This window comes from Rissa tridactyla, chromosome 6 (assembly GCF_028500815.1).
Source record: "Rissa tridactyla isolate bRisTri1 chromosome 6, bRisTri1.patW.cur.20221130, whole genome shotgun sequence".
In the NCBI taxonomy this organism is placed as follows: domain Eukaryota; kingdom Metazoa; phylum Chordata; class Aves; order Charadriiformes; family Laridae; genus Rissa; species Rissa tridactyla.
This window is the reverse complement of record NC_071471.1, coordinates 54372439-54385346: the sequence shown is the minus strand read 5'-3', so window position 1 is coordinate 54385346 and position 12908 is coordinate 54372439. Positions and strand designations below refer to the sequence as shown.

General features: G+C 42.9%; 1 protein-coding gene across 2 annotated transcripts in view; it reads left to right on the top strand.

Annotated features, from left to right (window-relative positions):
* Window positions 1–2231: 2231 nt before the first annotated feature.
* The window catches only part of HTR7 (5-hydroxytryptamine receptor 7), a 33416-nt gene continuing 22739 nt past the window's right edge, over window positions 2232–12908 (top strand). For both annotated transcript variants that reach the window (XR_008467048.1, XM_054205973.1), the window contains exon 1: window positions 2232–3025. Coding sequence is in view for 1 of the 2 variants with exons in the window: in XM_054205973.1 (XP_054061948.1) it covers window positions 2496–3025 (530 nt within the window). In the remaining variant the exon portion in view is untranslated. The remainder of the gene's footprint in view (window positions 3026–12908) is intronic.

Genomic DNA, 12908 nt, shown 5'->3' with positions numbered 1-12908 from the left:
AAAAAAAGATAAATCCTCCTTTCAGCTTGGAATGGGAAAGAGTAAGACGCAAATGATTGTGCGTATAATCCACTGAGTACACTTAGAGAGTCACGTTCCAGAAATGTATTGAAAAGCTGTCAAGAAGAATGACTGATTTAATGAACTGTGTCAACACATTTGCAGGAAGCACCAGATTATAATTTGCTCTGCCTTAGTGACATTTTAAGCAACTGAAAAATTGCTTTTACAGCGAGTATTAAACCGTACAATGTTATCAGCTTTTATGATATGAATCTATTTTGAACAAAATTTACCCAGTTCCTATCTGCTTAGCTGTACTTCAGGCACTATTTTTAAAAAAAGCATTCACACAACGAGGAAATATTCTCCTTTCTCCATGTTTTGCCTTAATGCCTTAACTTATTTTGATGTACCCTTGCCATTTCTAAAGATCTTTTTTAGCCTAATATTTGCTTACCTGGAGAAGAGTGACAAAGGACTTGCTTTATCGCCCTGGAGGGGTCAGTCACCTCAAGCTCAAGGCTCATGAACGTGTCCTGGGTGGTTAAATAGGGAAAGAAAGCTTTTATTGTGAGTGGACACGGTGAGGCAACTAACAAAGTGGAGGAAAATACGTGGCTGAATAGAAAAACACCTTCAGCTTGATAATGGTCAAAGAGCTGCTCAAATAGATCTCATCTTTACCATGTGGAACTTGCTTATTTTATTATCTTAGTCAAATCAAGATGCAGGGATGGAAGGGAAAACAAGCAGCGGAACTCCCAAACCCTGCTCGCTGCCTGCTGTGTGATCTGACCCCAGGAGGCTCTGCCGCTGCCCCGATGCTGGCCCCTCAGTCCCAGGCGTGCTCCCAGGGGAGCTGAGCCAATGTAGGGTCACCTATGATGGAAAGCCTTCTTTCAACAACAGCAGCTGATGCTGACTGAACAGAAGATTTCATTAAAAACAAGGAATTCCGTCAGCCTCAATTGCTGTGGATTTATGTTTCAGTAGTGCCTATGAGTGTCAGATGAGCCTTTTTCCAATAGCTGGGTACTTGTTAGGTCTTGTTTCAAAGCACATTTTTACGTCTGTATGATACGAGCTCATACTGCAGCCTCTCTTACTGCTGGGCCACACACTGCCTGGTGCACACTTAAGTAAAACTTGTCATAGTGTTGCTACCTACAAGACCTCCCCTCGTTCAGTTATCACGGACATTGGTTGATGGTTACTGATTCAGCTGGGGTCAACAGTCCTGCTTTCATTTCCTCTCTTTCTCTAGTTCATCTGGCTTCTGTCTCTTCTTGGAATTATAAGGGGACACTCAGGAGCAGGTGTTTCCTGTGTTTAATCCTTGCTGTCTAGCACGTCACCTTACCAAGAGGTGTAATCTTCTGCTGGCATCCCATGGGTAACTGACCATTCAAACAGTTAGTTTTCACCCCAGTTGGAGGCAAGAATATGCCTTAAAGAATGGAGAAAGCTAGCGAGTGCCAGAAATGGGCTAGTATCCAAGAGTTCAAGGAATCTCTGCAGTAAAAGCAGGTACTTCAAAGCAATGGGGTTTTGTTGTTGTTAGTGATTTTAACTTTACTGAAAGGGTTACAAGATGGAATGGAGAATAAATTGAAAGTAATGCTATATAAATATTAAAAACCCTGAAAATATAGTCGTGGGATTCACATTACTTTAGTAGGGAGAAAGAAATCTTAATACTGAAAATACGTAAGCTTCGCAACACAAAGAAATACTTCAGAGATGACCAAGTTGCTGAGGATAGATCTTACAAGAGGGGCCGCTATTAACTCTCTGGGCAGCAGCCGGCGTCCTGCCGGACCCGCATCTTCCATCTCGCCCGCTCCGATGGCGGAGGCAACGGCAGGTCGGTGCCCACCGGCAGCGACGCCGGTCACCGACCCGACCCGACCCGACCCGCTCAGCCTGCGGCCGCGTCTGCTCCGGGCGCCTCCTCCCGGGTGCGACCTATGTATAACTATAGACATAGATGATATAGGGGAGTTCCCGAAACGGCCACCGCGGCGGCGAAGCTGGCGGCCGAAGCGCAGCCGGGCTATGGCGAAGGGGCGCTCCCCCCACCTGCCGCTCGGGGAGGCGGAGGGAGCTGGGGGGGGGGGGGGGGGCGGAGCGGCTCCCACCCCGTCCGCCGCCGCCGTCGGAGGAAGGCAGCCGCGAGTGGGAGCAGGCGGTGGGCGCGGGTGGGCGGGAAGCTGCCGCTAATCCCCCCCCTCGCTTTCCCCGCGGGCTGGGGGCGATGGCGCCGTGGCCACCCCCCGGCCACCCGGGGAGCTCCGTGGGCGAGCCCAGCCTCTCCGGGGGAAGTTGAGGGCTGTGCCCCCGGCGGCGAGCCGCTCCGCCGGCTGCAAGGGGGCGGGCGGCGGCGGGTGGCCGAGGAGGAGCCCGAGCACCGGCCGAGCACTGCGGAGGGGCCGGGCACTGCGAGGGAGAGCCGGCGAGCGGGCGGAGGGGCTTCATGGGCAGCTCACGCCAACATGGTCCTCGCCCTCAACGGCAGCCACCTCTACGGTAACCTCCGGCCCCTGGTCCTGGAGGACCCGCGGGCGCTGAGCGGCGGCGGTAGGATGATCGCCGGCTCCTGGCCCCCGCGCAGCCTGGCGAAGCTCGGCCCGTCGCCCCCCCCGTCGGCGCTGCCCACGGCGAGCCCCCTCCCCGCCAACGACTCCCAGTGCGGGGAGCAGATCCTCAGCTACGGCAACGTGGAGAAAGTTGTCATCGGGGCCGTCCTCTCCCTCATCACCCTGCTGACCATCGCCGGCAACTGCCTGGTGGTCATCTCCGTCTGCTTCGTGAAGAAGCTGCGGCAGCCCTCCAACTATCTCATCGTCTCGCTGGCCCTGGCCGACCTCTCGGTGGCCCTGGCCGTCATGCCCTTCGTCAGCGTGACCGACCTCATCGGCGGCGAGTGGATCTTCGGGCGCCTCTTCTGCAACGTCTTCATCGCCATGGACGTCATGTGCTGCACGGCCTCCATCATGACTCTCTGCGTGATAAGTATCGACAGGTGAGACACCCGGCCACACGCCGCCCGCCCTGCCCTCCGCGGGGACCGGCACCGCGCCGCCGCCACGGGGACCTGCCGGGAGCGGGTCTCCTCTGCCTCCTCCGCGTCCCTCGGACGTGAGCTGTGGACGAGCTCAGGGCGTGGAGCAAGGCTCCCAGCCTCTCCCGTGGGAAGGAGCCCGCCGGAGCGGTGCGTGCTGCCTCCCGCTGTCCCAGCTCAGGTGCCGGGTTATCCCTCTGGATAACTTCCCCGCTGTCACGACAAACTGTCAGGACAGAACTGTCAGGAGCTGAACTGTGTGCGTTTACTGCGGCTCTGTGCAAATAACAGGGCATTTGCAGCCGCTTTAAAATTCGCAATGTATGTCTGTAAACTGCTGTATGCCACAGCTAGATTTGAGTTGATTCTTCTGTAGCTGGGGACAATGTAACCTCACTGAGTTCAGGGGAGTTTTACCAGATCAGAGAAGGCACAGGAATTATAGCTGATGAGGGCTTTATCATTATTCTAGGACAATCCCAGAATAGCTCCAATTCAACTAACAGAACCATTTTTGACAAATAATGTTTTGTTTGAAGGAAAAATTGCTTTCGAGTATTTGCTTTTTAAAAAATTTCTTCTGCCTTCCTAAAATCCAAGCTGTACTCATTGTCATTTAGCTTATTCCAAAAGATACAGGCACTGGAGCAATAAGGAGGTGTACACAGACTGCCAAAAAAGATCTTAGGCATTAATTTCTGATGTTAAGGCAATACCTAAGATCTCACATTTGCCCATGTCTAAGCTCTCCTCTGCAGGAAAGCTAACAGATTCCTTTATTCCATGTGGGTCCCATTCTAAAGTAAGTTGCAGTCTGTAACTTCCCTCTTCCACAGCCTAAATCCTATGCCAAGAATTTTAGCAACTAGAGGGAGGCTGTTTTCCTTAAAACTCAACACAATTAGCAGAAATCAAAGAACTTCGTAACTAGACTGTAGAATTAGTCTATCAAGTTCGATATCCAACAGTAGCCTTGACTGCCTAATTCAGAAAGTTTTTGGAAAGAACTCTGCATTAGGTTTCTGCAAAGAGACAATCTTTCAAAAGAGTTTCCCGCAATACATGGAGGTTGTTTGATGCCAGGGAGCATCATGGAGTTTACATTAATTTCAAAACTTTAGTTTCTGTATAAGCACCCCCTGCTCCAATGGCTAGCACTTATCTGAATGCTGCAAAGCATCTTGTAGCAGTGAGATCCACGTACAGACTTTGACTGAGTATTAAAGGGTGGTGTTTTGTTGGGATTTTTGGGGGTTTTTTTTGTTGTTGCCTTGAAATTTGCTGTCTTTTAGCTTAATTCCAGTATTGTAAAAGAACATGAATAGGCTTATCTATCTTCCCAGTTTTATTCTCTGGTTTCTATCCTACCCATTTTTAAGACAGGTGATTTCATTTTTCCACTCTCTCCACATAAAGTATTTCCATTCTTTGATTGTTCTTGATGTCCATTTCCGAGCTCTCCACCTCCATTTCTAATAACCTTTTGATGACAGGTTAACATACTTAAGCTTTCTTACCGAGGTAAGGAGGTAAGGATGTGTGACTGATTCACACTGTAGCACTGGAGTAATTTAGTTTTACTCTTTTTCATTTCTTAGCTTAACGTTTGAGGTCACTGCTGTATACTGAACAGGGGCTTTGACTGAACTGGTCACGGTGATGACCGTGTCTCTTGCTGTCTTCTTTCCATTCTCCACTCCCCTCTCCCCCCAAAATATGAACAAGAGATATAGCTATGTATTTAGGACAGAATATAACCTATTATGAATGGCTGCTTTTCATTAACAAGCGCTGGGTAAACCAGAATGATTCTCCTCTTGTCTGCATTCGTACTTCTAGCACTGAATGTTCGTTGAACATGATCTCTTCATAATTCGGTGTACTGTTGTTTACTCCCTACTTAAAATCAAAATTCTGTGAATCACGATGTGTTAACCTCAGTCACCCAAATCCATTATATAGTGAAGATAGGTGATTATCATAAATAAAAGGAGACAAGCCAGCAAATTCATTAGCAAAATGTCTCTACCACTTGAAAATAAAGAATTAAAACATCTCCATGGTTTGTAATCCTATTTAAAAATAAATAATCTTATACGGTTGTAACACTGCTCAGTCAGGCCAAAGATTAGCTTGGGATGTTAACTAATCTTTGAGTAGTGAATATATACAAAGCATGCAAACCAGGGAGAAATGATGAAAATTAAACGTGAATGATGAAATGTTGCCAGTGTAGCATTGATTTTAATGGTGTTATCTTTCTGTCAGTTGTTCTTACGCTTATGTGGTTAGGAAAGCCTCGAATGATCAGTGAGGGAGATTTATCTCTGAAAAATAACGTATTGTACGTGGTACAGGAGCTCGCAAATCACAGTGTATGTAGTGCCTTAGAGGGTCAGACCATTTTCACAAGGAGCATTTTTCCATGGGTTTGATGGAAACATTTGTATGTTTTGTATTATCTAGGAGGAGGAGATCTCCAGTGACACAGCCCTTATTATCTCAGTGCAAAGAGTACAGATACAAGACGAACCAGGAAATCCAGAAGCAGAGAAGGAGTGAATGAAATTCACCGTCCTTCAACTTGGCTGCTCTCCTCAGTGCTGTTTAGATACACTTAAACTGTGTAGGTGATTTAATGTCCTGGGGTCACGCGGGAGACATTTGTTTAGGGAGAAGGGTTAAGATAGGGCAAAAAAGGAACATTTTTGAAGAATAATTATGAATTGCACGGCCACCTGGCTCTTTAGGACAGTTTAGGAAGCTTCTGTTGTGATCCGGTGAAGTCTCTCCTGAAGGGAAAAATGAGGCTGTCGCAGGCAGTGCAGAGACACCTAGTAAGTTGGATATTTTTAAATTTTCATTGTTAAACATATAGGTTCTTCCTGAAGCAGATATGATAATCAGTTGAAGGTGAATAGCTGAAAGAATATTATATTGAATTCAACTTTTTTTTTTTTAAAAAAAACTTTGTTACAAACTGTTAGGCAAGGTTTGTGAGGAGAGGTAATATCTTTTATCAGACAAATATAGCTAGTAAAAAAAGAGGCTTTGAGGCCCTTCCAAACAGGATAAAATGAGTAAATTGAAGAGGCTTTTTGATTTGTTTCCCTTGCACAAATATGTGCTACTCAGCTCATGCCAGGGAGAGCCCTGAAATGCCAGCAGCTGGCAGGCCTGTTGCACACAGAGATATTTTGCTGCACAGCCTTAGTGGTGGATGCATTTTTCAGCTGAATTTATCAGTTGGAAAGCTCTGAAAGATGCAGATTAGCATGGAGTCTACAAACGGGCTGGTTTCATTCTGTTGAAAAAAAAACCTGTCTTTTTTTCCTAGTCAGACACATCAAGCACTGCTCCTACTTTTTAAGTTGCTTCTGCTCTAAGTTGTATAAATGTTCAGGCTGCAAAGTAGATGTTACCGTGCTATTATGGGGATCTCTAACTTTGTACAGGGCGCACAAGGAAGAAGCTAGTCTGGGGATAATAAAATGACCTTTTCAAAGAACTAAATTTGCGGAGATCATGAGATAATGTCCGTATCAATACCAAAATTTGGGCTATTAGGCTTGTCTTCAGATTATATCTTTCCTTTTGTTTCATAGCATGAAAACCTCCACAGGTCTTCATCAGGGTGACAAGAGATGAGCACGTTATACTTGAGGTATCTTTGTCTTATTTAAGGCCCCTGTTTGGAAGAAGGCTCTCTGCTTACAGGCAGAACAGTCAGAACTAAAACAGATGTGATGGAGAGACAAGAGTATTTCTCCCTTTTCAAATTTCATAAGGATTAAACAGGCAAGACAGCTTGATACCCAGACAATCAATATTACCTTTGCTACGCTCGCCATCCATGATATGAGGCGTAGCTCTGGAGAAAGGTAGGAGTTACAGAGGCTTTGGCAGGATAATTGTGCCTCAGTGAACAGTAGCCTCCTTTAAGCATTTCTTATTAGTGTGTTTTGGTTTTTTTTCTCTTAAGGCTCCATTTTCCTGGTTTTGAATTCAATAAATTATATTGCATTTAGATTAATTTAAAATTAAGAGTGAGCGAACATTGGGAATGAATTATGAGGGACGGATTCAAACCACATCTTAGTGGGTGAATGAGCGTATAAAGGGAATTAATTGAATTTAAACTGGTGGTGTTCGCATGCTGATTCATCATGTTCTTCTGACCCAAGATAGCTGCAGAAATCCTGTTTTGGAGAGTATCCACTGGATAACTGCATAAGTAGCAATTTTTAATTCAATTTAAAAATAGCTCTTTGGCTTAGAAGGTGATAAAGTAACATAACTACTGAGATACAGTTGACGAATTGTAACACTTTCCCCACAACCACACAAGTAGTGAAAGACTTTTTGGGGAACTTTTCCAGTCTATATCTTAGTCAACAATTCGCGAGTATTCCAGACTTCCATTAAAATGATAAGGATTTAGAATTTGTATGCAAATGATATCAAAGTGGGCCTTTTTGTTGATCCTGAGATTTTTATACACAAGAATCAGTTCTTTCTTCCTTGCTGCTTGGTATCTTTTGCCATACTCCAAGTAAGTATGAGTACTTATGCTTCACCTTAGAATACGTTAGTCCCTAAAAGCCCACCCATTTCCAGTATCCTTGGTGCATGCCTGGGAACTGAGGAGGTCTCCAAGTGCCCCACAGGAAGAACTTGGGACTGAATTTAAATAAAGACCTTAGCACTTTCAATAGAATCCAGGTGTCTAAATTCTGCCTATGTCCAAAACTGATAATGTGACCTGAAAACCCTGTCAGTGATTCCCTAAGCCCATTCTGTATGAAACCCTTCTGCCTTCAGGCCATGGAGGGAGAGGGCTGTGGTCTGTTCTGCCAACCCTGCTTGGAAAATATATGTACAATATGCATATAGAGACAGATATGAAAAAATCCTGTATGTAATCTATTTTGGATCTAGAATAAAAATAGGCATCCACCAGCAGTGCCTCCCATGAGATTTTATTCAGTATATATATTTACACAGAAATAACTGAGGAATCAGGAAAAACCTAAAAGGAACTATAGGAAAAGTATGTGATGGAGTCACTGCAATTAGTCTATATTGCGAATAAAGTTTGGGGATCAATATAGCAGCTAATTCCTCACCACCACCACTGTCACAAGAGGCATTCTTTCCATCGTTCAGCCTGATAAACAACTGTACTCTTTGTGAGTCCCTAAATAACGTGTCTGGCTTATGAAAGATACAGGCAGCATCGATGCACTAAAGTGGAAAAAAGCAGATTTGTTTTTATTCCTTTCCATGTAGTTTTTCTAATTCAGTCTGTTTAAAGTATATTCCCTCAAGTTGTGGTAGTTTCTTTTTGCACAGAATTTCTTGCCAAACACTTCTGCCATCTTTGTTTTATTGTTTGCATCGAAAAGAGGTACAATCTAAATTTTTACTCCTGAATCCTGAGGTGAAGAAGTTGAATTGGAAGTTGGCCGCATTTCGTGTAATGCAGTGCAATGTGTATCTCTCACTGAGAGCAAGCTCCAACAGGGTAAATGAAGCCGGGGCCTTTTGCTGTACTAACGCAATCGCAATTCTTTAGGTACCTTTCAGTGGCATCCTCAGGTATATTTTCCAGTGTCGTGTAGGCAGCCTGCAAGAGATGCAGTTACTTAACACTGTAACCTGGTCTTGGCCGTGCGAATTGTTCTGTTATGTCCTTGCAGATCGACTATGCCTCATGACTAGACTGCTGGACGCGCAATAAGTAAGATGGGAGGTAGCAAATAAAAGACATTTTATCAGATAGGCCATTTTATAAAGACTTAACAACTCAGGAGTAGAGGGGGTTCTTTTACCACCAAAACGAGTGGAAGTTTTGTCCTTCTGCAGCGGGAACAGGCATAAGATCTGAAGTTTGGTAGGTGTGTCTCTGTGGTTGCACAGTAGAGGCTGACAAAGTTTGGGAAAATAAAGGATGTTACAGAAAAAGATCTGTAGATTGTTTATTCTATTGCTATTATATACTGGATGCGTTTAAGTAGTATTATGGAAAGGGAGTCACGAAGTGTGGAGATGCAAGATAATCTAGAGGTGGCAGTGAAAAGGTGACTGCAATTCATAATGTTCCAAGGTAGGCACAAATGGGGAATTAGAGTTCCACCAGTCCCAGGAGATTTGCAATTACACCACGTTTACATGAATGCCTTTTCTTGAAACTGGATATTGCATTTTGCCCCCACGCTTGAAACTCTCTCCTGTTTGCTTCTACCAGGGTTTAACACTGGATGAGTTTTCAGAAGTGATTTTGGGGTCTCTAATTCTTGGGGGTTCATCCAGACATTTCAAAGGAGCCTGATAGTCAGAGGTAAGGGAACATTAATTCACATATTTGCCAAGCAGGGCATTCTGGAGACATTTAAAAAGCGATTTTTTTCCTGTCAAGGTCACAAAAATAGTTTCCATAAGTGAGGCTGGATTTGCTTCAAGATTTACAGGAAAAATACAATTCTAGAAACACTCCTCTTATTTCTGAAAGCTCCCTTTAAAAACTATCTCCTAATATAAATAAAAAAAAATGCAAATACATATCATACTGGCATGATGGTGTAGTGTAACCTGCATATACTGGTATCAAACCATATTTTCCTAGAGTTTTTCTTGAACTGAATGAGTATTAGAGAATGAAACATCAAAGCATTTGCAGTCATTATACCGTGTTTGAAGCAAGATTACTAAATGACTGGTAACATGTTCTCAACAACCTTCTAGAGGAACAGAAATTAATCAGGGAATGTTCTTTGACTTTTCTGGAATAATTTTCCCTGAAACTTATTTATAAAAATCCCTGTAAATTATATAAGGAGAATATCTTACTTCTTTAAAAGAAATACAGTATTATTTTTAGTACTGTTGTTGAGTTTGAAACATTCTATCAGAAACACTTGTGGCAACCTTTGAAAAAGAACATCCCATTTCGTCTGCAGTTGATATTGTACGTATGGCGCTCTCTTTCAGCTACAAATACCTCCTTTTTTTTGGTCTCAGCATATCACACAAAGATCTGGCCCTTCCTCTGTGGACTAGGAAATCTGAAGGAAGAGCTGGCCATTGTAGATCTTGCAGGAACATAACAGAGCTTGCAAAACAGTTGTTTCTGCCAAGGCACAGTTATCATACAAGGAAGCCCGGGGAGCAAAATGACAAGTTTTGACATCTGAGTGTACAAAGCAGGAGCATCACAAAGCAATGCCCACTGCCGTTTTGGCCTAATGGTCACTACTATTTGTAAGGTGAGAATAATTTATTTCAGCTGGAAAGCTTGCAAGTTTTAGTTTTTCATGTTGTACTAGATTGCCAACTATATCTAAAGGATTGATTCATAGTATATCTATTCCTATGCGTACTGAAGATAGAAAAAACAGATGAAATTTTTATATCAAACTCTTACTACGATGGTTAAGCTTTCCGTTCCAAAAGACTCCAGTAATTAAATATGTCAGAGAGAAATTTTGTTTCTATTCTGTTTGAACTAACATAACAAAATTAGAGTGCAGCAGCTTTCAATTTCTTCTTGTACCCTCTTGTTTACTCAGGAGGCTTTATATAGAACACTTAGATTATCTGATACATATGGGTGGTTCTGTACCTATTAGCATGTATGTAAACCAGATAATGATTCACCTCTAACAGTAAACAAGTTTTTTTGGTAACGTACAAAGAGTGAAATGTCTAATAGTGCCAGCTGTTCTAATAACATGCAGAACTGAGATGTGCAGGGAAATCAAGTCAGTACTGAGTATATTCTTTCTGTCTTTATCCTGGCCTCTCCTATCAAATCGTGAACTAACACAGGAGACCTCTGAGGGGGGTTAACATTGTTGTGGACAGCTATTTCGATGCAAAATAGTCACGATTGTTTAAAAAAAAAAACAACCCAAAACACAAAAGCAAGGAGGGACATTACAAAAACAACTTTTTTTTAAAGTAAGGAGAAACCAGGGTGAAGTCTATTCTTAGAGGTACATTGTGTCTTGATGAAAAAGCTGGCAGCAAAGTTTTTTCCTGAGATATATCAAGGAAATGGGTGGGTTTTTGGTACTGTCAGAAACTTGAAACCAACCTTTTTAGCTTGTGGAAACGTAAGTTAAAAATATAACCACAAGGAAAGCTGGTTATCCATTTTTGTTTACGGTTTTTTATGTTCCTTTAAGGAGACTGTGAGAAGCGCAGGTAGAGCTGTATGACAGGTAACGCTTTTCTCACATTGGGAGCTATTTGTCCTGCAAGGTGTAGCAGGCTGAGGACCAAGCAGCAGCTTGCCACATATTAAAGGTGATGGACAATCTGCTCAGGGACCAAAGGAGACTGGGCAGAGTTTTTTGTATCTCAGACATTCACTGAGTTGGGTAAAATCAGAACTAGAAGCAAAGGCTCGCCTGCAAGGGCACTGCTTTTGTGGGAGAATTGTGTCCAAACCTTTTTACTTCTAACTCATCGTGTGATGAGTTTTCTGTATTTAGACAGATCAAATTTCTAGTTTTCATTTCAATAAAAATTGACTTTTTTGAGTGGAAAACTCTCCGTTTTTTTTCTGGGGAGAGCTTGTTATTGGAGATCTAGGCAGACACATCATGATGTCTCCTCCTAATGACCTGGCACGCCAGGCGTGCCACCTCCACTCCCTCTGGAGAATACTGATCAGTAACCTTGCTGGCATTGGAATTGTCATTTCTTATCAGCTATACAAGTACCTGCAGTCAGAAATGCGGCTTATTGCTGCTGCAAGTTAAATTGAGCCACAGATACAGAGCTTTCTTTAAGTACATTATTTATAAACTGTTTGCTTTTCATGAGAGATGTGTTAGAGACTAGGGACAATGTATTTCAACATAAGATTTGCAAATCTCCAAAACACAAAAGGTAACTGCAAAAACCCCAAGACTGTTGTCCGTAGTGTCTGTTTACTAGTTAGAGGACTGTTCCCATACTAGAAAATGTAGGCATTTTTAAATCAAAGTGAAGAGTAGAATCACAGAATGATTTTGGTTGGAAGAGACCTTTAAGATCATCAAGTCCAATCATTGACCTAGCACTGCCAAGTTACCACTAAACCATGTCCCTCAGCCCTACATCTACAAGTCTTTTAAACAGCTCCAGGGATGGTGACTCAACCACTTCCCTGGGCAGCCTGTTCCAATGCTTGGCAACCCTTTCGGTGAAGCAATTTTTCCTAATACCCAGTCTAAACCTCCCCTGGCACAACTTGAGGCCATTTCCTCTTGTCCTATCGCCTGTTACTTGGAAGAAGAGACCAACCCCCACTTCACTACAACCTCCTTTCAGGTAGTTATAGAGAGCAAAAAGGTATAGAAGATTTACTCTAGTAATAGGTATTTAGAAATTGACAATAGGCAGAAAAATTAGAAGGTGGAAATGGAAGACATCAGCACAGATAACAGAAGTACATACTATTATCTAAACTTACTGTAGAATTTGCAACATAACTATCATTGTGAATACAAACCATGAAAACATGTTGTGATTGTCATGAAATATTTCAGATACACAGTACCATTTGCCAGAATCATTTTCTGTAAGCAGATCTCCATGTGGGTTGTTAGATTTTGTTTATTTGCTGTAGAAGTCGACATTTAACAAATAGTTGAAATACTAAATCCCTGAACAAAGTCAGAGTGTGTTGTCTGGCCACAAATTACTTAGAAATATTTATACCCGTGACCCAAAACATCTGCTGACAAGATGCAAAGCTTTTCTTTAATAGCCTAATAAGACATTTTGATGCTAAAAATAATACAGCTTTGGCTCTGAAGACTTAATTTTTGCATTGTTATGTACTGCAGTTTCCCTT